The 26,742-nt window shown below is 39.4% G+C and overlaps 1 protein-coding gene across 7 annotated transcripts in view; it reads right to left on the bottom strand.

The window, feature by feature from the left end:
- DOCK5 (dedicator of cytokinesis 5) overlaps positions 1-26,742 on the bottom strand; it is an 89,761-nt gene that overhangs the window by 28,828 nt on the left and 34,191 nt on the right. For all 7 annotated transcript variants that reach the window (XR_003256044.1, XR_003256040.1, XR_003256041.1 and 4 more), the window contains 24 exons: positions 25,836-25,965; positions 25,014-25,086; positions 23,287-23,429; positions 22,354-22,479; positions 21,757-21,881; positions 21,284-21,382; positions 21,066-21,138; positions 19,775-19,878; positions 18,916-19,108; positions 17,381-17,478; positions 16,270-16,359; positions 15,023-15,123; positions 12,462-12,596; positions 11,615-11,726; positions 10,379-10,449; positions 9,273-9,379; positions 8,683-8,819; positions 7,865-7,960; positions 6,915-7,013; positions 3,826-3,920; positions 2,643-2,721; positions 1,984-2,084; positions 798-856; positions 112-266 (listed from right to left, as the gene is read on the bottom strand). Coding sequence is in view for 2 of the 7 variants with exons in the window: in XM_026081769.1 (XP_025937554.1) it covers positions 112-266; positions 798-856; positions 1,984-2,084; positions 2,643-2,721; positions 3,826-3,920; positions 6,915-7,013; positions 7,865-7,960; positions 8,683-8,819; positions 9,273-9,379; positions 10,379-10,449; positions 11,615-11,726; positions 12,462-12,596; positions 15,023-15,123; positions 16,270-16,359; positions 17,381-17,478; positions 18,916-19,108; positions 19,775-19,878; positions 21,066-21,138; positions 21,284-21,382; positions 21,757-21,881; positions 22,354-22,479; positions 23,287-23,429; positions 25,014-25,086; positions 25,836-25,965 (2,601 nt within the window). In the remaining 5 variants the exon portion in view is untranslated. The remainder of the gene's footprint in view (positions 1-111; positions 267-797; positions 857-1,983; positions 2,085-2,642; positions 2,722-3,825; positions 3,921-6,914; positions 7,014-7,864; positions 7,961-8,682; positions 8,820-9,272; positions 9,380-10,378; positions 10,450-11,614; positions 11,727-12,461; positions 12,597-15,022; positions 15,124-16,269; positions 16,360-17,380; positions 17,479-18,915; positions 19,109-19,774; positions 19,879-21,065; positions 21,139-21,283; positions 21,383-21,756; positions 21,882-22,353; positions 22,480-23,286; positions 23,430-25,013; positions 25,087-25,835; positions 25,966-26,742) is intronic.

The following is a 26,742-nucleotide window of genomic DNA, read 5'->3' as shown; positions in this document are numbered from 1 at the left end:
GCACAATAGTGGGGCTTTTTTTTTTCTTTTTCTTTTTTTTAATGCTCTCCTCTTCTTCTTGCCCAATGTGTACTGTGAAACAACTGCACTGAAAATACCAAGCTCTCTTACCATATGGAAGTTTCTAGTCACAGTAAAGTTAAACTCGCACTGCATCATATCAAAGAAGATAGGAATAGTAGCTTTCCGTAGCTCAGGCTCTGGAACCAGGGTTACCTCCAGGATTGGGCCTACCATTGCTGGAATGAACTTTATTTTGTGGGGACCTGCAAGAAAGACAAAGTCAGATACAGCCTAATGGAACATGGCTGCTTGAAGGCATGTGATGTGCGAGTATCCACATGTGTAAGCACATTAGTCATATAAAATAAAGACAATAAAACACAGGCATTCTGCTTAGAAAGCAATTTGTATGTGGATAATGGTCACTTCAGGTGGAATTAATATGTTATAGCTCCAAAATTCAGAAATAGTCCAAAAAGGAAGGAACTGAATTGTATGCACATTGTTAAACCATGAAGGTTCTCTGGAAAATTCTACTCTTGTCCTTCACATGGTAGAACATCCTTTATATGGAATCTCTAAGAGATCATCTCATCAGCTGACATGGAAAAAAGATCTGCTCTTGCAAACTGATTTGTTTCCAAAAAAAGGAAAAGAGACTTTGTGATCTGAAACAGCTGAGCCTATATGCGTTTCCTCTACATTAAATACAAGCGGCTTTTACGAAGAAATAAAGAATCTGAAATCCAGCTTCAGAGCTCAAATAAAGATAATTGTCTTTAAATGGAACTCACCCAAATTATACCACATATCCCTTATTTTGAAGCCAATTTCTTTCCTCATGTCCCCATACCTAGAAAGAAAAAGAAAGATGAAAAGGCATATACTTTGGAATTAACTTTGAAAAGCTGCTGAAGAACTTTAACGGTACAACCACAAAATAAAACCCTGTCCTTAAAAAACACCCCACACATAAACCTGAATATGCTGGGCATTTATGACAAGAATTTGGGGACTTGCAGATGATCTTCCCTGCTACGCATCTGCCAAAAGGTTCCTCAACACCACATACCTTCTGTTAAGGACAGTTAAGAAGTTCAACCCTTCCTTTTTAACTCTTCACCCTGCCAGGCACCAATACTTAGTGCACAAAGGAAGACAGTGGCCATGTGCTTTTCTGGCAGAAGACTGTAGACTCCCTGAGAGCAGCTAAAGCTGCCATCTTGCTGCTTCTGCAATTTTACCTAGAATTTTGCTGCATTGTGTGTCTTCCCCTAAAGCTTCAACTGCAGACGTCAAGAGAATGGAAGAATATTTCATTACCAGGATTACTAAAGCCTTTATTATTGCAGAAGAACGCTAGCAAACATAAACAATGTATGCTCTAATGAAACTCCAGACCGACATCCACAGAGATATTTAGGCACTTAATTCCATTGTTAAGTATCTTTGTGAATTTGGCCAAGCTACTACAAATTACATATTTTGCAACAAATTACCACCATTTTGTTGCCCTTAATTCACATAGTGTTAAGCTCATCTCATGACTTTTGGGACTGATGAATGCCTCCTGAAATGCTCTGGCTTTCAAAACAGAAAAAGCAAAGAGGGGGCTAGAAAGCTGCAGGGCTTTAAGGATTCTTGCTCACCTACCTTACATTACAGGTGAGGACTCATAAGGTATTGCTTTGGGAACTATGGCAAGCCTTCTATTGCAGACCTTAAAATGGGAAGACTCTTTTGGCAAGGTGCTTAAATTAATCTCAACAGTTCATGGTCTGTCTAACCAGACTTGGATATCTACTGTGTAACACCTAAACATCTGGGCTAGTTACTCCTCCTCCCTTTATCATTCACTAATCGAGCACTTCCATGGCATGCTTCATCTCACTCGAAGATCGTATAGGGCATATCCGGAGAAGCACAAATACAGTTTCTTAAAAGCAAAAAAGGCCTGGCCACTTCTTAACATAAACTCACTTCTTGATAATTTTGTTGCGTTTGGCTTGTGAGAAGGTCTCCAACTGGAGGGATTCATGAGTGAGAAAGGCCACTGCCAAATGGAAATAGTTATTCCAGAGCTGTGGAAGAGAAACAAGTCTAAAATAGGAGAAGACAAAGGAAAAGTAACAACTGGCACAAAAAAAGCTACCCAGCCTCAAAGGCTGCAGTCTCCCAGGTAAATGTTAATGAGGAAGTAAGTATACTGACAGGGAGTGTAACATAGCTGAGTCAGTGTTCTCAGCCATAACAGGCAAGCAAGAAGCATATATCAACTTAAAATTTTTCACGCATTTTAGCTTGGACTTTCCACCTAGAGGAAATGGCAATGGGTACGTCCACACGAATTTTGTTCTTAACTAGTCACACGTAACTCAGCTTTAGCCAGCATGCCACTGAACTTGAGCTTGTAAAGCCTGCAACAGTTTCATTTGCTTGCGCTCGTTGCTGCACTAACAGTAGTTCTGTAATTCAAAACTGGCTTGCATTCAGCCGTTTTTCTGTGCAAGACTATATGGATATTTCTACTTGAATCCTCCACATCAACAAATCCAGTAACAGTGGCATTTGCTTCTTTTTACTGCCTTTCAGGAATCAAGAGGGTCCACAGGAAAGTCCAGAAAAAACAGAACTATTACCTGGAGTTCAAAATTTGTCTGATCCAGAAAAAGACGGTTGAGTACAGATGTAAATTGGTTCACTGCCCGGAGGAAAACCCTGGAAGAGGTAGAGAATTCAATTAAAAATGTGGCTCTTCAAAGAATAATACTGTAGTTTTGGGTTTAATCCCAAGACCCCTACATGCAAGCTCAGAAGGAGATAAGAATAGATGGTCCCAATGAGACAAGTATTCCATTATAATGCTATTTACCTCCTTCCCATTATAGGGACATTCAAGGAAGTTATTCCTCTGTTCCCGAGCAAAAGAAACATTTACTGGGGGCGTATGACAAACAAAAGGCCTTTTGGGTCATCCAGTCTCTACAACAGTGCAGTGTCATTCCAAATGGTAGTTTCTCCTATGCTTAGCCTATCGTCACCACTGAAGCATCCAAACAACTGCCGCCTTCATGTCATTTTCCACACTGTACTCCTACGATACAAGGGAGCAGTACTGTCTCCACTTTGAAGATGAATGGTGAGAGAAAGAGGCAATGAGTGGGCCAAGCAAACAGCAGTTACATGCCTGTTTCCTCATTCTACTCCCTGCACCATCAAAACTACCTGTGGGAACATTAAACATGCAGGCATATAGGCCTTGCTGTATCATGGATAGCAGGCTTTGACCATGCTTTGAAATTTAGCAGAGTAGATAGTAGGTGAGTCAAAGGCGTTCAAACCGTACGGACTTAGTGGGAGAGACTTAATGTCTCATACACAGCCAAACAGAAAGCCCATGGCAGAGGAGAGAGATGAGCCTGGGTAGCTCCAGTTCACGTGCCAGGACACTAAACCCTTGATCATCCTCTTGTTCACTGTAGCTTTGTTTGCCAAGTGATAGTGATTCCCCCAGATTTGAAACCAGAAGGGCTTCTCTGATTTATGTTGCACTCTTTTGCAGATACAGAAGTAACTGGATGAAAGACTTCACGGTCTTGATTGCGTGCCTTTGGGCAGAAGAAAGATTTCCAGTTCCATTAATAGAAACGTTCAGGCACTAGACCTTACTGAAACCTAATCTAAATCACCCTGAATCTGTAAAAGAAAATAAGCCTCTGGAACACAAGTGATTTGCAGGACTGCTAGTGTGAATCACCCTACTTTCAGGGCCAGAAAGACTCCAAAGTAGTCACAGGACTTAAAATAGCAGCAACTATATACCTGCTCTGCATCATATTCATGACTATCCAGTCACTTGCGTAAACATTTTTTCCAATCAGATCCTTAAACATAATGAATGTTTCCATCAGGAAGTCCTGTCAAAAAAAAACAACAACAAAAAACAAAAACACAGCCCATTAGGTTGGAGAGTGTAGTCTTTCAACCACATGAAAACACAGGAAAATGCAAATGTGCAGCTGCATTGATTAGAGATTGCATTGGTTAGTAATCAATACACAGTACTTCTAAGAAGGATCTTTTATTGTGGGAGTATATTCCAATAACTACATTATTTCTGACATCTCATATATCCAATTACAGAAGGAAAAATAACTCCACAGAACATGCACCTAATCTTTTTAATTAAATCTGTCTTTACTGTTTTGAATTAAGCTGTAGCACAGGGAGCTCTGGTGCACAAAATGGATTAAAAATCAAAACCAGTATTTGAGGACTTGTTTCCAAATGTCTGAATGATGACAGTGAAACAGTCCAAAGCACCATCTTTTATAAACATGGAACTCTAAGGTATTGTCACTTCCCCAATTATTTAAGTCTTTTCTAGTCTGTTTTTTTAAGAAGGGTCGTTAAGAACATACATACAGATACATGGTTTAGAACTTTACTGTAGTAAAGATACTGTTTTCACATATTTCACAACTGATCCAAATAAAGTTATCGCACCTTAGAACCTGGGCAAAGTAAGATTGATTTGCAGGATTTTTTTTTAATGCATATGTATGAAAAAAAGACAGAGTGAAATTAGATAGTATTAATAATACTGACCTTCAGACAAAGAAAAAAAAGTGATCTCTACAGATATAAATGCTACCTATCAGCATTTAAATAGATTCTGTTCTTTGCAAAGACAGCACATTTGCATTCAAAATGTGAGGAACCCACGAAGGTCACCTGAGAATTCACCACCTTGCAAAGATCACCAGCAAAGAAAAACTCTGTTGAGCTGAACAGCTTGCTCTAAAGAATTGGCAAGCAACATTGATGTAGAGAGAGAAATGGTCATTTGGTGCTGCCTCAGTAAAAATCCTTTAGTCATTATTAAATCAGAGCTTGATGGAAAGTGCTGGACTTGACAAGGGGCACCTTGAAGATGAGAATTAACTTGTAACAGTGTTAAACCAAACAAGTAAAGATGCAATATCAGGGCTGAAAATACCACAGCATATAAAAGCCAACAATAAACAACAAAAACCAAACAGCAATAAAAACAATCATTGCAATAAAACCAAACGCAACTTTTGATTGGTACTACAACACCACAAACACGGGCTTGCTTTTGTGGATTTAAGAATCGGTAAAAATTAGATTACGAATTGGTATTTTGGATCAGTATCTCTTTAAACGACATTCAGGTAGTTTTAATGATTACGTAATTCATCCCTCCGATATATTTTACTGCAGAAGCTGTGTGTATATATATACATACATACGTACATACATATATATATGTGTGTGTGTGTGTGTGCGCGCGCGTGTGTGTATATATATATATATGTATAAAATTTAAAAGAAATATTCCCCTATTTGAGTCAGAGGATGCAGAACTAAGGCAAAATAGGGCAAGTCTTCAACTTGTAAACTTCAGACTGAAGCTCAGTTTACATTTCAGGAAAGCCTTTAAGCAGCTGCTTAACTTTACCTTGATCTTAAGTTCAACTCATTTCCTATTAGCTTAACCGCCCTTCAGGAAAGAGGATTTCTGAACTGAGGCCCACTCAACATAAAATTTGTTTCAATTCTGCCTTGAATCCATCTTTTTCTGAAATCCATCAGATTTGCCTTCCTCATACTCTTCTTCCATGGATACAACATTTCTACATAACCCTGCTGAAAACCTTTTTTCCTCATTTATTTAATGAACACTACTGATATTCCTAAGCCTACTTGATTTTTGTTTTCTAACGAGTATTTCAAAAAAAAATTGTGTGATATAAAAAGCAATTCTAAAACTAAAACTGAGTGCTTTCTATAGACTATCCAGCTGAGAAGCCTTTTAGACACAGAAGCGAGAGAGATGTGTGTGTCCTGTAGGTGGCTATGTTGCTCTACAGATTGCAAGCAATTCCAACTGTGCAGGGAAAGAGTAGTCAGTCACCTTGCCATTCACAATAAACCATAAACACCTTCTTGTGGGTTTTGATCTAGCTTGTACAGGAAGAACAAAATTCCAGGCTCTTCCCCAGCCAGTATTTAAATAAGCAAGTACTTCTAAGTTGCATAACTAGGAGTACAAGGACAAAAAAGCCAGAAACTGTGCCATGCTTCGGAGACTTGCATAAATATAATTTTTGGTTCCGACTTTCTAGGCAGTTTGAGACAAATCTGGACAGACCAGTCAGTTCGAAAGCCCCTCACCCCCATCGTAACCTAATGTTTCATCTGGTTTCATACTGAAAGCCTTTGGGAGCATGAATTGTACAGGACTTTTAACATGGAGGAAGTTATCTACATTGCTGCCAACTGAAGCAGGACACTTGGTTCTTTGGTTTGAATGGAAATTACTGAATTTTGCTTTTTGGCTATTATCCCATGAGACTTCATTAAAAGAATACTTCCCTGTTTTTAGAAATTAATATACATATGCTTTCAAATTTGCCATCTTTTCTTTCGTTTAAAGGTATTTTTAAAAAGCTTTCCAATCTCTTAATTAAAACGGGGGGGGGGAGGGGAAGGGGGAACACCACAGAAAGAAGTAGATAAACAAAACAGGATCACAAAGATAAAGAAGGAAAAACAGGAAAATGAACTCTTTTCCCTTTCATCGTCATTCACTCTTTTGGTTCCTGACCTTTTGCTTGCACTGACTTAAAGAGCCATTAAACATGGTTTTTACTCAATGCTACAAATGCTAATCTCAGACTCTACTGAGTCAGCAACAGCCAGCCTGTGTACCGAGCGGGGTGATGTGAATATATCCCTAATGACTGTGGCATTAGGTGCCCAGAACTCACTGCTGACTAATGCAGTATAATCACTCAAAACTGAATACAGTGACTTGAAATGACTTTTCAGAAGCAGAGAGCAATTCTTTGTGGACTGAGCTAATCCCCCCAGCAAGGCTGACTTACAACAATGTCCTGCCTGGTTTTGAAAGTATTGATGTAATGGCTGTAATGGAAATCGTCCATCTGCCTCAGGATAGCTGTCATGCAGGCCACAAAAATACCCTACAATAGAAATAAAACAAAACATTTGATTATTTTTCTGTGTTAAGCATCATAAGCTCAAAGCGTGGCATGTGCTTTCAGGGTTCTGCCTAATCAAATATCAGAAACCAAAGTCCTGCCGATCTACGTACTGACATCACTTTGTGTGACTCTTTTCTCCTATAGCCCAAACCAATAAAGACTTGCTGAATTTCAAGTATGAAGTCTAGGAATCGCTTTGTTTTTCACAAGAATCACAGCTTGCAAGAAAAACATACCCTTCAAGCAATGGAATATATTTATGTATGTGGATGACATACTGGTATTAGTGTTGATTTGACCTTTGTGTCATTAAAAATAAATAAATAAAATATTGCTAAGGTATTATTTTTCTATCTTTCTGAACACTAAGCACAGTGTGGATTAGAACGCATCGATTTTCTCACACCTTCTAACCACAATGCCACACAATAGAGTCAGAAATGCAACTTAGGGATGTCTCATCTTTCAACATTTAATCCTATTTTAGCAAAGATAGCAAATGTGCATCTTTTTGGCAAAGAATTCTTGTGCATTAGAGGCTTGGAAGAAATCAGGTTCTCTATGCATAGAGGCCAAAGGCAATTTGAAATCACAGTCAACTATGGATCAATTCAAACTGCTGCTGGAGTAGGACAATTTGTATCCTAAAACCTGTTCCCAGAAAACCACCAAAAGCCACGCTTAGCGGCACAGAAACACTGCAGAAAGCAGAAAGATTTCATAAGATACTGCCACATACTGAAGTTCCCCAGAGAATAAACTGTACTATAACAAAGTATAATAACAAGAGATTAAAAAGGTAATATCTGAAATAAGTAAAAGGCTCTCACAATGTGTGGAGACTGTCTGCTCATTGCAATCACTGTGCGGTTTATTCTCCTCAGCAAGCGCTCCATGATCAGCTGGATGTGGACAGCAGTGGGCCCCTAGAGACATTCAATAAGGACAATTTGAGGCAATTCTTAATATGAACTGTTCTACAAAGAGCTCCTTGCATGGAGGGACTGCCCTGACAGTGGTTAGTCGCTGCCGGAGGATACAGAAAATGGGGCTTCCTGCATATTAGCAATTGATTCAAATACTGCAGGTTTACACTTGGTGAAGAGCTAATATAACTGATCTATATTGACTTCATTAGTTCACCCTGGCACAGCTAAACTGAACTTGGCACCTTGATTTGGCAGTTGTTTGCTCTGAACAGTCATTCAGTTCAAACTGTTCTTTTCAAAGAAGCTTAGAATCAATTTCCATGTCCAACACCATGAGTGACTGTGCATTCTAACTTAATAATGAGGGCTATTCCTATTTCATAACAGAGAAAAACAAACCAAATATTTAGATTACTTGCTCCAAGTAATTCTACTAGTCACCAACGCAACTGGGAGTAATATTTTGTTCCATAACAAGGACTGCAATTGCTTCTTGTACTGCAGTGGTAGCCACTGACTCAACCTTTGCACAGCCCCCCCTTTAGGCACAGCTGCTTTATCTGTAATGAGATTCAAAGAAGTATATGGCAATACAATACAATTTCTGTAAACATCTGAACTTCATAACTCTATAAAGCATAAGTTGAGAACAGTTCTTTGCCATAACTTCTCAAAAGAAGAATTATTCTCAATTTCCACCCCTCACAGTTCACACTCACCACATCTTTCCGATTTAGGACTTCAAGAATATTGCTAAGTAGCTGTGAGCAGGCCTCATGGTCAGGCTTGTTTGAATTGTCATCCAACTGGCCACTTAGCTGGTCTATTAGTAGAGGAAGAAGAGCATCTCTGCATTCTAAAAAAATGAAACGGAGCAACACATCTTGTTGGTCTCAGTATTCTTCAGCATTCAGTACACATAGGCCCTATACGATAACTTTCTACTCAGCTTTATCTTGGACATGAAAATGTATGTTTAAATCCACTTGAGTTACCATTGACAGACTAGAAGAGACAAGCTGTAATTATATGTATTGCATCAAATAGCTCTGTCTCTCCTCCTGTCTCTTTCTAAATACATATATTGGATCAGGATCCTACTGTATTAAGGATTGTATAAACACAGAACAACAACAACAGACTCTTTGGTTCTTCCAGTTTGGGAATCATTTTGTAACCATCATGGCAAGGAAGAATTTTAAATATGGATTTAAAGATGACTTAAAGGACAGGCGAACTTGAAAGACATTTTTGTTTGTAAAGGCGCATGGCTCCATGCAAAACCCAAAGACTGCCAAAGACTACTCACCTGACTGTTTAAACAGATCACTCTCCACTATCTTGGTCATGCAGTTTAGCTTCTGCCGAACTAACTGGTTGTCGGGAATACTTTGGATAAACTTGCTGAAGAGGACACTAGTGTGCAAACCATAAAGTAAGCAGATGGTCAGCATTTTCACCCAGTATGATTTCATCTACACTGACACTCTCCTGCATCTGGGCCAGTCAAGCATTTTTGTCGCTTTGTTGACACGTCACCTTCAAGTGGTCCACAGGCAAATTACTATGGAGCTTGACATTTCATTTCCAGGAAACTTAACAGAGAACTTGCACTAAAACCAAACAGTATTCAGAAACTGCAGGCTTATACCCCTCAAAATGAAGCTTGCATCACAAGACACACTAGGTATATCACACAAGCTTATAAATTGGGAATACTATCTACCTGCCCTTTATAGCTAGCATAAAATAATCATATTTCCATACAAAGGGCAAGCACAATTTTGCAAAGCTTCAACACAGCACTGCTGAAACTTGAAACACTGCTATGTATGATGTCAAGAGCATATCCTTCCAGATGCCCCTCTCATCAAGAGTGATGGCTCATTTTAATCCTAGAATTCCATTAAATTAAATTCCACATACATTTGCTGTCTGTCTGCTGCTTACTAGCAAACTATTTGTGTCAGAACAAGGAGACATGGAATGGAGGTTCTAGGCAAAGCTATAAACAGCGAAAAGGAGAAATCCACAGTGTTACAAGTTTCCTGAACAATTACAACTTTTGTTTTCCTGACAAAGGTCCAGCCTTTGTTACACATTTGGATTTGCCTCAGAAGTAATGATTAAGAATTGATGGAAGCTTGTACAGTCTTTCATGATATGGCTTTCCAGTTCTCAAAATTTTGTTTTTGAACAACAAAATCTCAAAGTTCGTAAGAAAGTACAGTTGAAATGCATAGATTCCTTTGAACTAAATTGACTTCCTCTAAAGCCCTGCAAACAGCTTCCTCAAATTCATGCAGCATATGCATCATCATGTCATAATCACAGTGGCTGGTTTTAAGAAAGTTTCCAAAATTCTTCCCAAAAGATGAGTTGGATTTGGAGGACAAACAAACTTAATATAGTCACCTGAGTTCAACAGGGTCAAATACTAGTTTGACATCATTTATAATGCTTGGTAAATACTTTAAAGCTGCCCCCTGCAAGAAAAAACAAGAACACAAAACACAAATGGAAATAGTTAGATTAGCCAGTTCATTCTAAAGGGTGTAAAGCCTCAAGAACAACACACATAGCTCACATGACCCATGGCAAATCTAGTTTCATCAAGAGCAAATATGCAGATACCTGTAGAGAACTGGCTTAAGATAAAATTTATGCATCTGAAGAGCCTCCAGCAACCACACATCTGCAGTGCAGAGTAGAAAAGGTGAAGGAGGAAGGATTCCTGGCCAAGTTCTTTAGTTTTTGCAAACATCCTGCAATTCCAGAGATTAAGCTCCTTGTAGTCTGACATGAAAAGCCCTAGTTAAATTCAGTCCCTATTCTGTATGCTTTAGCATTGTCTGTGTACCCACTAATAAGTTATTTAGGTACTAGTTTGGCTTTTATCAGTGCAGCATCCAAGCACCTGTGTGCAACAGCAACTAAAGGTCTCTGGGTGATGCTGCAGAGAGGTGTTCTCTTATTTACTTCACTGCTCCATGTTTGCTGTCAGCAGGAACTCTCATTGCACGAGAATCAAAGTTGGGCTTTAAATCATCCAAACACTAATTAAAAAAGCGTTTAGAATCAGTCTTTCCTGCAAAGAGAGAAAGGTATGTTGGCCGAAAGAGCTGAAATAAAGCAATCTAGAGGCCTCACTGCAAGGCTGTTCTGTTCCTCCTCAGATCCCAGAGAGAAAGTTCATATTCCAGGCCTCACCAGAAAAACAAGCAAGTACAAAATCTAAGACACATTTAGGAACCGCTTGGCTTGTCAGTACTTTCATTCCCTGAGTTATGTTGATTATTGCAGTAGCCTAACATTTCCATCTCCATCACCCTCAAGCTTGTGTCACTGTCTGAACTGTCTTCCAACATTATATCTTGGCTGGTTGTTAGCTTTCATCCTAGGAATTGCTGCAGGGTTTCAGCTAAGCCACAGTTACAGAATGCATAAAAAGCTCATTTTTATTTGATAAACTTTGGGGTTTAAATACTGCTTTCCTGCCACACTCAGTTCATTAGAACAGATATTCAGCAGGATTCAGACACGACTCATCTCAATGGGTTTGAGTATCTCAAAGCTTGTCCCTCTCCCCAACCCCCAGCTGATCAGTTGATCTAATAAAAAATATTACCTCTCCCTGAGAATTATGCATACCTTAATCTTGACAGCCTCTTCTAAAGGCCGGTCCATGAGGACATTGAAGGAGAGGAACAGCTTGCGTATTGCATCATTAAATTCATCTCCATCTTCACTTTTCCCATAAAACCTACAAAGAACAGAAAGAGCTAGTTACACATGTAAATTTAGGCTAGAAATAGTGTCACAGTAGCTGAGACAATTTTGTCCTTTGGAACAGCATCTTAAAGCAATTTCCTTCTACAAAGAAACAAGTGTAATGGCATTGTGGGATACTGCAGTTACTATAGCAGTAATTTCCTGCTGAAACTCTGTTGTAAGTGAAAAGCTGCACTTTTCTAACTGCCAGTGTCTCAAACTGCATTTGTCTGCCGCCAAAAGCTCAAGGAAAATGAGAGAAGACACTGCACGCACATTCCCTTTGAAGTAAATAATATCTGTGGGGGTCATCTTCTGACACCATTAAATAGAGTATTTTTCTTTAGAATATTTGAAATTATTGTTTTTTTGTTTTTTGTTTTTTGTTTTTTTAAGTAATACACCTTGAGAAGTCCTTCAAAATGCAGATTTTTTTAAAAAAGGAAGTCATCCCATTTGTTATATTTTTAATGAAGAAGCACTATCCTATGCAGCTTATAGCATGCTACAGATAACTAAAAGGATTCTCCCTCTTCAAATTAGGTGTTTCAGTCTTTACTCATCTTTTTGTCTCCAGCCACAGACAAGAGGTAGAAGGACACGCTTCTTGATAACTCAAGAATGAAGGATACACCAAAGAATATCCTTTATGGTGGTGCTGAATGGAAGCAACTCCACTAACTTCCAAAAGGAGGCAAAATAAGGATGGCAAGGACCTTTGCCTCACCTCAGGTACAATATTCGTGACTGAACGATGAATCGGAATAGGTACTTCAAGGCTTTCAGAGCAGCAAACAGCAATTCTGTCTTGCTGGAGTCATCTGCATTTCCCACATAACAGTTCAGTACTTTGGTGAGTTTCCTTTGAAAGTAAAAAGAAAAGGAGAACAAATATAGACACAGTTAAGTTTTGCTGTAAGTCCAGTTTTCTTATTCCAGAGATGAGCCACAATCTGATGTTTAGATAACAGACAGGGATTCCTGTTCACAGCTTATTTCATTCTGAAGCCTTTGGCTTCATGGGGTGCCGGATTTTCAAAACCAGTTCATGAATTCCCAGGTATCTAGCCCAAACCATGGCTGTTAACTGCATCAACAAATTCCAACTTCTTGACTTGCTTCTCATTTTCTGTAAAATGAAGGGTTCAGGAGGCTGGAAAACCCATTACTACTTAAAGTGGATTCACACCTTCTCCATATGTTAGCATCCTCATATGCACAAAGGAAAACGTATGTGGAGCACAAAGGGCTTTTGAAGCAATATTTACTGAGTACTTTGAGAACTGTGGACAGAAGCTGCATAAATACATTATTATCTGTTATCTAGTCTCTGCAAGGATCAGATGTAAGATCAGGTTCTTACAGCCCTTTATCAGAAGGGCAGTGAGAGCTCTGGTAGCTAGTATTCAGGCAAAACCCTCTTCTCTTCATTAAACAACTCACAGCACCCAAAGTGGCGCATGAGCGATAGCTGAGTATACAACAGATTCTGCTCTTGCTTGCTCTACTTACCGCACTGTCAGCATCTAATTCCTTGCTTTGTCAAATTTTAGCATGAGGAGCACACAGAGGACACTACATAACATTCTAGTCCACTTGGCATTAAGCAGATATCACGTTATCAAGCCAAGCTGGAAAGCAAGGCAAGGGAACAACAAAGCTAAGACACAGCATGCCCATTAATCAGACAAAGAGGTTTATTTATAGTAGAGAGTAATAAGAATGATGAATCTTCCACAGGCTACAGGGAGAGGAAACCACACACAAGTAGTGATTGCACAGCTAGGACAGGGAAGAAGAAAGCAACCCAGGAACAGAGGACTTCAGAGCTTTGTCATACTGTGTTTACCCACAGATTTATCTTTAGGTTGACAGTCATTACTAGAAGAGGCTGAATGTTCAGGGTGGGAATTCATGTGTATTAGTAAAAATCCAAAGAGATTTTAGAGGGGAAAGGGAGTTTGTTTTTTGGTTTTGCCCTCCCTATTGGCCTCAGTTTTAACTTTTTATTTTCCTGTTACTGTGACAGTAACGACCTTTGGGTTGAGGGCCCCTAGAACAAGGGGCTGGAAGCCAAATCTGGATTTTACTCCTGGCTTCTCCACCAACATCCTGGTACCCTTGGACATGTAAGCCATGATTAGGTGTAGCACTTAAATGCCTCGCTTAAGCGCATGAAGTCAACAGGGGGACTAACAGGACTAAACTTTAACATGTACCTAATCAAATTCTGTGCCTCAATTCTTCTTCCTTCTCTTATAAAACAGGACTAATGATTGTGAACTGAATTGCTTTGAGGACCATAGATGAAAATGCTCCAGGGAAACAGAACTATTCCCACTGCCTACACCCACACATCTGGATGTGAAGAACTGCAAGTTTCTTTTAACAAATGAGAGTCTATATGAGAGAGTTTCATTATATAAAAGTAATCTCATGTAATCTGCATGTTTAAATCCCACACTGATATTAGCAGTTCTTTGAACTCTGTGGCCTCAACCACCTGCCTGGTTGTAAGCAGACAGTGGGGGCAAACACCGTTCTCTCTGCTATCATTAACAACAATGTCGTGTGCACTGTTTCAGTCAAGTAAGTTTTCTGATTCTCCTCCCCATGACCCTACTCAAACACGCACTGCAAACCGTAGCACTGAGTATACAGATTACATTACTTTCAAACTTTGTTCTGTTCAAAGTTCTTAAAAAGGGTTGGGCTGAAAAGCCAAAGCAGCTCCACAAGCAGCAGTACTTATCAGACCCAACTTCCCATATGTTCCCTGGTCAACAGATTTCTCCCCACCCCAGAACTGAATAATGGTATTTTCCATTACCTTCTCCACATACCTGTAAATTCCCCCTTCCCAAATCTTCTGGCAGCAATATTAGACTAAGAGTACTCAAGAGTTATATGGGAGAGATGTATACAGACGGACTGCATTAATGTCGTTTGCTATATGAAACCAGTCTGCAAAGCATGGAGGTGATTTTACCACACAAAGAACGTAGACTAGAGTTTGAAAGACTCTGCATTATGCAGATTGATTCAGGATTTTCCATGATAGTATCATCTTTTCTTACAGAAAATTCTGACAATAAAAAACTTCTCATAGTAAGTTGTTACAGGTTTTTTTTCTCTCCTGAAAGCAGGCAAGAATAAGGTGAAACACACAGCTACACGTTCTCATGCAGTCTATGCTGCTCTTAGTGCATCAGTGCAGCTTACCAAGAGCTTCAGTGAGACATAAGGCCTGTGAAGACAGCCTGCAGGTTTGTGGTTACCGATACTTACACGTACGCCAGGGTTGCACTGAAGTGCTTGTAAATGTAAGTTTCAAGTACAGGGTTAAAATGCTGGAACTTGATGTCTCCGATCAAAGAAATAATAAATACCTGCCAAAAATTCAAAAAGAAACAGATATATAGAGCTGCACAACCTTTAACTAACTGCAGTGTAACTCAGCCTCTAATCAGGTCATCTGTTCTGCTGGATCATTGTGCTTTCCCCCCCCCCCCCCAAGTGCATTAATGTTACAGATAGTGTTGTTCACATTCTAATGGCAACTAAATACTGCGGCGTGCAACCACATCATTTCTCAGACAGAAGTTCGGTAGGTTACATCGGCATTTAGACAGGATTCCTAGAAAATAAGGCAGTTGCTCCATGAAGTGGCAATAGTGATATAGGAAGTGGCACTACTTGCAGTCATTACATGAATACTGTCATAGCACAGGATTAAGTAGGCACAGAGCTGCTGAAGGCTCTGTTTCTCAAACCAGGATAAAGAAAAAGAAGTTCTGATCGTTTATACTCAAAAATGAATGCACACGAGGTCTATAACACTCTTAATCCTGCTACTACAATGAAATGCATTAGAGCAAGGACATTCTGTCTCCCTATACTCATCTTCAACACCAATGTCAGCTGGATACATCTGACTTCATGTTTCTTCCTAAACTGTTAAGCACATACTTGTTGAATAGCATCAAGTGTACAACTTCCTTATTGTGCTGCACATCAAAATAGTGCCTTTCAAACACATTAAGCAGCCTCTCTAAAGCAGCAGCAGACTCTTTGTGAAGTCTTTTGCTCATTTATTACAATCCTTCCCTAAAGGTTCAGGGAAGCACTGACCCCTATTGCATAAGGATTGGGGTAGCGCTTAGGGTATGAGGGTTCTGCTCCCACCATAGCCATAAACCCTCCACTGTGAGCCTGGGCAAATCATTTCCCTTTGTGCTTCAGATAGATAATACTGCTTTTCTCTTTTGTAAATTGCCTTGATGAGAGAGTTATCTGAACAAGTTACCTATTTATGTAAATGCTCATTATTCTCACTGTGGTCATTAAAATGTCATGGCATATTTCAGTCCTAGCTCCTGAAAATGCTTGAAAATGCCTTAAAAGTGTCTTTAAATATAACCTATTACTCAGAATGAAATATCGATTTACCTATCCAATGGAAGCAAGCAGCATGAACAGACTGAAAATGGGACTGAAAAAGAGATACCCTAAATCCACAGAAAAAAGTCACTCACCAGTGCATCAAACACAAGGAAATCATAGGTTTCATTCTCTGACATTTCCATCATTATATTGAAAAGTGCATCAAGGGTGTCTTGCAAAAACTAGAGACAGAAAATAACGAAAGGGTAGGAAAAGACTACTACTTCTGGAATCCTGCACAAGAGCCTGCTCTTTTGGACCCTCCTTCCCCTTTCGGCCTAAAGCAGTTGAATTGTTAAAGTTATACATGAAAGAGCATTTTGAAATGGGATCTTAGTCCTGCATACATTCACATGCTGGTCATGACTGCCAAGCTATTCTCGCTAGTTATAGGAGCAAGGCCAGAAGCAAAGCTGTAGGTAAACACCTCTGCTGCAGAAGGATCTTACCTAGCTGAATGTCCCAGCTTTCTTCTCTGCCCTGCTGCAGAGCAGAAGTGCAAGTGCAAAGGTAGCTGTCCATGCAAGAGAGCTATCGACTGCACTTAACTTTGTCCATGTACAGTTTCAGCTCGCACTGGATCTACTTAACCACATACAATGTACTAAGGCATGGCATTTTACATAAGTACTGGTTTGCAGGTACACAGCCTTTACTTTCGTTGCTCAGCAGTTAAAACAGGTAAAATCATAGCTTGCATAATCCCAAAGATCCACACTTGGAACCACAGGAAGTCTTAACAAAGCATCTCCTACCTCCCTCATATGGCTGCTATTTGCTGTGGTGCTTCCCCACATTTCAGGTCTGTTCCCCAAGCTACTCTGACCAGAAGCTCTTTGGGCCTTCTCTGCATTCTGTTCCTAGCACAGCAGGTCCTATTCACAAAGGAGGCCCAGAGCCACTACTGAAAATTAACAGCTGGGCTTTGCAGGTATTTTTTTTTTGGCAAGAACGCAAGGAAAACTGAGGAATCACTCCCTGATTCTCGAAACACTTAATTTCTATGCAGATGAATTCCGCTGATGAGAGATCCTGAGTCAAAGGATATCTTTTTGTTCTCCCGTTGCTCAGCAGCTACAATAACAGCCCTCCTAGTCTATATACAGAGCTTTTAGATACAGCACAATTATAATCCTTCAAGGTTACCATGAAGCACATACATAAGTGTCCACACAACAAAATGACTCAAATCTCTATACATACCTTTACAATTTCTCCTCCTTCCACCTCCATTAGCTTCTTTAGGTTGTGGGCTATGTTCTGAGAGTTAGAACGCCAGTTCAACAAACCTAGCAGGTCAACTAGCAAGGACAGAACATCAGCAATTAGAAACAAATCACAACAAAACAGCTGACTTCCTCTGATGGTTGCAGAACAATAAAGTACTACAGGTTATTTTTAGAATCAGCTTAGAAAAAGTCACAGTGCCATGTACAGAACATTACCTTGAGATGGCTCTTTTGTCTTTGCAAGAAAGTTAATTTTGCTATTAATGGAAAACCTTGGCATGATTTTATAAACTAAGGCATTTGGTAGACAATTCTGCAGGCTTTTCATGCACTCGAGAGAAGATACCTCAAGCTGGGAAACTTACTATAGTGTATGACTTTTCTGACAAATGTTCTATGTTTACTTTAGAGCAGTCTCTTAGAGATGTTTCTTCAAGTTACAATTTAAACATCTTGTATAAAGTACATTAAGCTGCAGACTGTTTATCACAGTTCCAGATTATCTCAGGACCTCAGGTTTAGGTACAGACTACAGTTGAGGCTAGCTAAGTAGTTCATCAGGTTTCACACGCATCTCCAAGTTAATGAAAGATGTACACTAACAGTGGTCTGCAACTAAATTCATTTACTACCTTCAAATTTAAGAATACATGTGAAATATACAGCATTGACAAGGAATGCCATATTCAGAAATACAGTGTACATGTGGGGAGGGTGGGGGAGAAAGACAAACTTGCTCGGCTTGCACTTCCGCCTGGATGATGAAAGTCAGATTCAGTCCTCACACACATGGATGTATCAGTACGACATTTAGCTAACAGGCCCTAAACCTACTCAGACTGCGAGCAGAGCAGTTCGTGCCCATCTCCAGCAGCTATGCAGACACACCTTGATGGAGCCACAGCTGGTGACAATTTTCCACATGATTCTTTCCCAAAATCACAGATTATGTTATACTAAAAGCCTTCCTGAGCTACACTGGGTGCTTTAACTCATTTAAATCTCACATCACTTATGAGCATATAATGTATTCACTCGCATACACACGTCCTTTAATTTGGCCACTTTGGCTGTATGCAAAGCAGAGTTATTGCATAACAACATACTGAAGACATCAGCTCTAATTGCTACATTCTTAACAGCCAGAGGTAAGAAGATAATTAGCCTTTAATTTAAAGGAATCTAAAAACACATTTACACTGTCACTGACAGTTGCCATTTCTATACATGCTGACAAACTTGTTAGATTTAACATAGGTAGTTTGGGTTCAATATGCCTGTGACATGGTCTGTAGTGGCTGCATAAACATCTTTGTAGCTTGTACTGGCAATACTGATGCTGATAACGCTGGGATCAGGCTGCCATTGACACAAGAAGCAGCAAGATTAAAGCTAAAGGGATATGTCCACAAGTTGTGCAATCCAGGCAAGGTTTTGGGTAAAGAAAGTGCTCTCTTACTTCATCAAATATACATCACAGTACTGCCAGGGTGCTAATGCAAGACCTACCATTCTGGGTGAGCTTGGTGGAGCAGATCAGAGTGGCAATCTGGAAGCTGTCCTTTGTACTGTCCTTCGTGGGTGTGAAGGTGGCTAGATGGTGCAGATTTTTTCCTGAGGGGATCTCCTTCTCCTCCATCTCCATTTTTGTACAAGGAAGAGTTAAATAGCATTTAGCATCTTCCATTTTCTTGTTATCACCCTGTTGAACACAGCAAAGACAAGGGTTATCTTACACTTTGATCGCACCTTATCTGACCTCTTGCACTTCTCATCTGCAGACACATTAACACCATACACACTTCAACACAGTGACAGCCAGAGAAGGCTTTAAACATTTTTTCACGTCTATAGTTATTTATTCACATTGTCTGTTTGGGCATCTAACTTTAGCGAATGAAAGCTGCCCATATAGCCAATGGGCTAAGCTGTTTTACGGAGTCATTCAAGACACGGAAATCAGTTCTTTGTCACTTTGTAGGTTCCTGCAGCAAGGCATTAACTTTTTCCTGTTACTGTGATTAAACACCATGTCTCTCTTCTAGTCAGATACTAATCCTACAAAGCAGGTGTTCACCAGGCCCGTTTCTTGCATGTTGTCTAGATGAATGATGCTAGATGAAAAACGTTCCATGCAGGTGTGCATACATATAAGGATGTAACAGATTTGTATCCACACAGTTAGAGAACCAGTGAATCTAGAGCTGTCAGTGACTTATAAAAAAAATTATTGTCCTATTATCCTGTAAAATATTATTAAGAATCTCTGCACTGGTGCAATAGAATTTGTGTTGCTAAGAAAGAAGTTAGCCAAGAGAGTTTTTCTGGCCAGTTGAACAGAAATGAAGACTGCAAACGCCCAAGCTACCTTATAAACAATCAAGTTGTGTTTGCCGTCCTGCAATGTTGTTCCATCTGCATTCATCAACTTCACGAAGCTCATGCCAAAAGCTCTCTCAGACTTATCCCTAGCTGCAAACAAAGAAAAATCTTTACCAGTATTGGCCTTGTGTCTATACTGTCCATACGCAACCCTATAACTGCACGTAACTTCTTCTTTAACTGCATCACATTACATGAAGGAGATGGCCTACTTTGTGACCCACTGCTGAAAGAGCTGTCCAACTTTCCCTCTCATCTCCAGTCACTTAGGAGGTATCTGCAGTTGCACAGAAAAACTTCCTCTGAAGCTTCTTTCTCCACACAATTTCATTGGTTAGCTGTTCTGCTAGATGGACATGTATAATTTCATAGAGTTTGGTTGGGGTTTTGCAAATTTAATCTGTGAGATATAGATATTTAATTTAACAGCTTTAATCATGGGGTAGTTGACTTATTTAGGATGCTCTGATATTTTAAAAAATAAATTAAATAATACATTTTGAAAGGTAGATATTTGCACCACAGTAGAATCTGGAATCTCCATGGACAGGCCACATCACATTTAGTAAAATGAAAGAAGAGGTCTGAATGCAAACATGTGCATTTTTTTCTTTTTTAAACTTGTATCTACTTGCTCTAGCTTTGAAAGTCTGTCACTGCATCTGCAAATTACCTTAAGAGATTTTTTTTCTTAGAGCCTTTTAAGGGATCAGTCTCACATTGTTCAGCTCATATCACCAGACTCTGAAGTAGTGCAATAAAATTTCTGGCTCTAATTTTCTTATTAGCCTGTCATTAACTTAACTGGAAATCCTCCCTATAGGAAGACCACTAGGGACCAATCAGGTTATAGCCTTGCACTGAATTTTGTCAAGGATTTGAAATGAATTAGAACACCACCATACATGGAGAAGCCAAACTAGCAATATGCATGGACAATTGTCTTTCAAGGGGGATAACACTTTGCTCTCTATATAGTTTCAGTTTTAGAATCAAACCAACAACAAAAGCCTTTTTTTTTTTTAAAAAAGCTATTAATAGTTTGAATTATTTCTCTTTATTTGCAAACAACATTTTAATTTCCAGCTTCAGGCTGAAAATATCACAAGATAGGCTTCTGTTTTATTTTTGTTCCTGGTAGGAAAATCCACAACATTGGAAATAACAAGGACTCCATCTTTGTTGGATTCTCAAAAAAAAAAAAAAAAAACCAACAAACCTCAGGATGAGACTAGGAAGAGTACAGTACCCTGCAGGTCTTAGTTCCTGATACTCACATTCCTGTGATGATCGATGACGGAAAGTGAATCTTAAATGGCAACGACTGACTTCCTCTATTGCAATGGACACCTGCACACGATAACACAATGAGAAAATGCCGTGACAGCATTCTATACCTCCGGTCCACTTACAGGACATTCTATTACTCATTAATCTACTCATTTTAGTCTCATTTTCTACACAAAGGAAGCAAAACTAAAATGCACACTCTTACCTTTACTGTTTCATACCAACAAGGCTGCTTGACTTGATAATAAACAACAGATTTATATTCAGAGACACCTTCATCACCAGCACCGGGATGGATAGCTTTCTTCAAGAAAAGGACAAGGGGGGAGGGGAAAAAAGATAAAGATAAATTCTAGGAGGAAAGAAAAAAATATCCTAGGATGAAAGTTGTCAAAGAACGTAAATGGCAGGGTTACTCAAAGTCTGTTTCAGTGTCAAGGGAACTCAGGGTGTGTCACTTTGAAAATTTTACCAAATCTTTAAAGATTTCCTCAAATCAGTTATTAATGTGAAAAAAGATCAGTGAGTCCTCAAATTTGGTCACTGTGATCTCCTATAATCTCTTGCTCATTATCACATAGCTCTTGCATACAGCTGAAGAATGAATAAGATCCTACGCGCCAGAGCTATCACATACCAAACTCAGCAGCCTTGCACCTCCTGCAAAGTCCATCATACCTCTTGTAGATTGCCATCTTCATCATGCACAGACATGGTGACTTCTACATTCTTGGGAGTCTTCTTCTTCCCTTTGTCAAACTCCCCTTGTACCAGGGTGACATAGATATCATTTCGAACATCACCTAAAATTCAGAGCCCTTAATGAGTTATTTTTCTTGTACAGACAGCTGTAAAAGTTTATACAAGTTATACAAGTCATGTAAAAACTTTTAAAATGCATCAGTCCCACCAAAAATCTCTCTGTCTTTAGGTAAAATTTATTTTTTAATGAAATCAGCTCTATAGACCTAAATCTGCTTTAAAAGGATTAAATAGAACAGGTTAAAACTGTATGTAGTACAAAATGGCTTTTTGACTAAACAGATTTTTTTTTTATTTTCCAAAGAGTCCACTCACTATAATTTAAAATTTCTCAAATAAATTTTTCAGTTTTCACTTATTTGACAAAAAATAAAGAGATCAGCTGGAAACTTCAGGAAGAATGAAAACATGTTTTTTCAGCTAGCTTTAGAATAAATTTGTTCACAGCAGGAACTCCAGAATTTCACCCGCCTCTGATTCACAGAGCCATGCGGGTAGGCATATGGGACCTACCAGGAAGGATGATCTCAGGGAATCCCATTTTGCGAGCCACAGCTGTTGATCTGTCTACCAGGTGGGAAAAATCCTTTTGAACCTGTACTAGATCACCAGGAAGCAGTTTCAGGGAAACCCAAAGGCCTAAGAAGAAAAACACTTCCTTACTGGAAAAAAAAAACAAAAAAACCCAAAACAAACAACCTCCCCCCCAAAACCAAAAAAAAACCACCAAAAACCAAAAAATATGTGAACACATGAAATTAAAACCTATGCTCAAAGACAGAAAACTGTTTCATTGTCTGATCCCCAAGCTAAAACATCTCAAAGATCCCAAGCAGGTTCCCAGTTGGCCCAGTTTTCCAAGTTTCCCTTGTGCTGAACAGGACCTTACTGCATCTGATCCTCTGAAGTCAAACAGAACCCTTCTGAGATGAATGTGCTAGCATATTTGAGTGAAGGCCAGATACGCAAGCAAGAGCAGGGGAATCCAGAACAAAGCATTCAAACCCACCCAAGCCATTTAGAAGATGCAATCAGCCATGTTCACTTAAAAATAGTGCATATTCACATGAATAGGTGTATCTTTAAAATATTACATTAGTAGCAAATTAACTCACGAGGAGTGTAACAGGGAAAGAGTCTTCCATCGTCTAAATAAATACCGAGTGACTGTCACATGACATGTTTCATTCTAATCCAAAGGATATGAATCTATCAGTCATCAGCTAGAGAAGCAGTTCTTTTTACCCAAGTAAGAACAGCTCCTGTTTTTATCATTTTAGCTCCCAGTGTGCTGGGATGACAGCCATCACAAAGAGCGCAGGTTTGGCTCACAGGAGGTAGCGGACTCTAGTAAGCTTTGATCTCTGGACCTTCACTTCCTTTGTAAGGAAGGGGAACCTTTCCCCACATCAGGTTTTTTATTAGCTTCTCGCCTGACTGGTGTACCTTGCCCTTTATGATTCACTTCCTTTGCAGCGATGACTTTGTTGAAGACAGAAGTGAGGGGCTCATTTTCTCCGATCACATGGGAAGTTATCAGAGGGGACATGATTAGCTGTCGCTGTCTGATGTACGTTTCCATGGCAATCCTGAGAAGAACAACAGAGGCTGGGAGGCAGACAAACACCAAGCATGTGCTCTGCAAGACAAGGGCTGGCCAACAGCAAACTTTGTTTTCTTTTTGTTTTCCAACAAAATTTTAAAAAAAGATTCCACGAGAATTGTTTTTCCCCTCACCTGCACAAACTCAACAGAAATACTTTTAAACTCTTGAAGTATGAGCTATGTAAGTGCTTGCTCAGGCTTAGAATAGCTAGTATAGGCCAACCCAAAGAATCCCTGGCTACATTCCTATCATATTGAAATTGCAGCCTTCAAAACAACTGTAAGCACAGCCAGCTCCACATCATTTTTGTTTTTCATCCACAGACTGCCTTGCGGACCTGTGAGAACAGGTCTCGCTATGGGTAACTCGCAGGAAAAGCTCAGCACATTAGGCCTTGCACTCCCATCCCTGACTTCAGGTGTGTCCCAGGGCCGTCTCTGGGAGACCAAGTAGGTGAACTGGTCTTCACTTAACTCTGACTGATGTGAAATCACAGGAGCGTTGAACCCATCCCAAAGGAAACCTTTGTCACAAACATGTCTAGTGAGCTTTGGATCTAGAACCAGGCTTCACTTCTGTTCCCACACCACCATTAATGAACCAAAGTACATATAAAACAGTATCTCCACAGGCTCCCGTTCACTTTGTGTCCAGATTTGGATCCAAACTCAGCCTCATTAGATTAGAGGAAAAATTAAAAGAAAAAGAAAAAAGGTACCAGACTAACATTATGCAAAGGAAAAACATCCTTCTTTGCAGCCTTTCAGGCCCTGAAAGGTAGGGAAAAAAAGCAAACTCCCCTGAAAATACCTTGAAATGACACACAGCTTCACCAAATGGATTGCTATATCCAAGACTCTAATAACATGACTGAGTCTACTCAAAGAAGGTTATTGCTTCTGCACTGTAACGTGCTAAAAAGTGAGCAGTGTAATCAGAAAGCAGGAAGAACATGAGTCTAACTCTCGTTACAGAAATGTGTAACACAGTGGGGCTTGAATTTCTTTCTCAGAAAGAGGAAGAAAGCCCTTTCCCAGAGAAGAATCCCTCCCCTCTGACTCACCATTTCAAGATAAATGTGGAAAGGAATAAGCTGACAATACACAGGGTGCTGTACAATAGCAACAATGAGGAGTTGTGCTCCGCATGCACTCAGGTGTTTCTGAAAATCTTGCCTCTCACACCTATAATGTTTTTTTTAAGGTCACATCTCCCAGACCCCACATCATCACTTTGGGTTGTGCTCTTCTTATCTAACTCGGATGATATTGGTGTCTAATAATTTCAGCTGCAGTGCCAAGACTCTCTAAGCTATTTAGCTTATCATACAGACATGTAAATCAAGAATGAAATCTTGCTAATAATATAAAAGATCTTCTGGCGAATGTGAGGCTTCAGAAGACTGACAAAATCTTCTTGTTCAAAGACCTGACAACTGCCGTTAGCTAATCTATTTGTAGAGGCCTTCTCGGTACACAGCCAGACTCCCATACAAATTTGTCCTTCTCTAAAGGACAACTGTCCCGAATAAGCGAGAGATGTCATCAACTCTGAATCTAGTACTTACTGCTGAAACGGAATAAAATGTTGCTTTTCCTCATCGTCCACCTTTCCATGTATGATATCAGTTATGTCCATCACTGCAACAACAAGTTCAACACAGTTCTGCAAAGTTGCTAAAGGGAATCTAAAGGGAAAACAATTTTTCCCAATCTAAAGGGAAACAGCGGTTGCTTAAGTTTTGGTCTAAAATCACTCATGACAGCAATATAGAGAGACACTCTCATCTTCTTAACTTTTTAAACAGAACCTTTTCATGGATGCATAAGTCAGCATATGGTAGAGAATGTGAATACTCTCTTTGTTGAAAAAGACAGGTGGGACTCAAACATTTCTATGAAAAGAATTTATATTTAGGTTTCAAATGCTCGTTATTTTGAAGCTGTTTTCCCCACACAATTTCAAATGAAGGCGATCACAAGATCTGAACAGGAACTGGATGCCTTACTCACTAAGGCTCCTTTGAAAACTTCAGCTTTATTCCATTAATCATGAGGACCAAATCCCTCTTTAATAAAGACCTGAAAGTCTATCGTGCTGATGGGAGTGCATTATCTTTTTATGGGCTGACAAAACAAGCAGTGAGTAGTGACAGTACTTCATCTTCATATACAACTTTCATTAAAAGATCTCAGAGAAATACTATATGCAGCTCAGTATCAGCATCTCCATTCTGGAGACAGAGATGCCAACACCAAGAGACTGATAGGCTTTTGCTGGCATACAGCCTATGTTTCCTGATTTCTAGCCTACTGTTGCAAGCACCGGACTATCATGCTCTTTTCTCCAACGAATTAATTTAGCAACTGAGTATTTTTCAGTCTCATACCTGCCACACCAAACGGTCTCCGGAGTCCGCAGGTATGTTTCTTTCCATCTTTTAGCTCCATATGCCCTACCCTCACGATCTGACACACCAAGCTGATCTTCGGCCTGATCAAGTCAGAACTGCTTAAATCCTAGAAATTATTTAAAATAAAGAAAGCTAAATCCATCTGCTTCATGAATGGGGAAGAAGCCAACAGAGAGACTAAAAGACTTTTCTGTTAGGTGGTACACATATATGAAAGGAAATCTGTTTTTTTAAAAAGGGGAAAAAAAAAATTGTTCCCTTTTTACCCTAGGAAAAACATACTGCAAAGATTCTAGCAATTTCTGTACAGCAATTTCTAAATGTCCCATTACTCTTTGATAACACAGACCAGCAACAGTACTGAAAGGAGACTAAATGGTGTTAATTGTCAGAGTGATATATCCTGATGACCAGACAATTAGTTTGTCACCTGTTACTTGTCAGAAATTATTCCATTCATATGTTATTCTTCCATTACCATCTTGTTGCAGCTGACAAACTCCAACACAGAAGAGGATCAGCAAAGCAATGAATTACAAAACAAACAAACAAACAAAAAAAACCCAACAAAACAAAACAAAAAAACCCCACCACACCATTATCATCTCAGGGCTAGATTTTTCAGTAGAGTTAAGTTCCAAAAAAAGAAGTGCCAGCAGGATTTTCAGAAATGCATGGGCAAGGAACACCTACTGACGGTACCATTTCAAAATAATATCCCTTTATTAGAGCACTGGGCTGCCATAAAAAAAAAAAAAAATAAAGAAGACACTCACAACAGGGGAAGTAAGCAAGGTAGTATCAGGTATAAAAGAATGTCTTAAGTTTTCACACTCTAGATACATCTAAATTTTCTAATGCCTTTGGTATTTACACCTATAGC

The sequence above is a fragment of the Apteryx rowi genome, unplaced genomic scaffold (genome assembly GCF_003343035.1).
Source record: "Apteryx rowi isolate R43461 unplaced genomic scaffold, aptRow1 scaffold_56, whole genome shotgun sequence".
NCBI classification, from domain to species: Eukaryota; Metazoa; Chordata; class Aves; order Apterygiformes; family Apterygidae; genus Apteryx; species Apteryx rowi.
The sequence above is the reverse complement of the archived record's forward strand: the minus strand, read 5'-3'. Positions and strand labels throughout refer to the sequence as shown.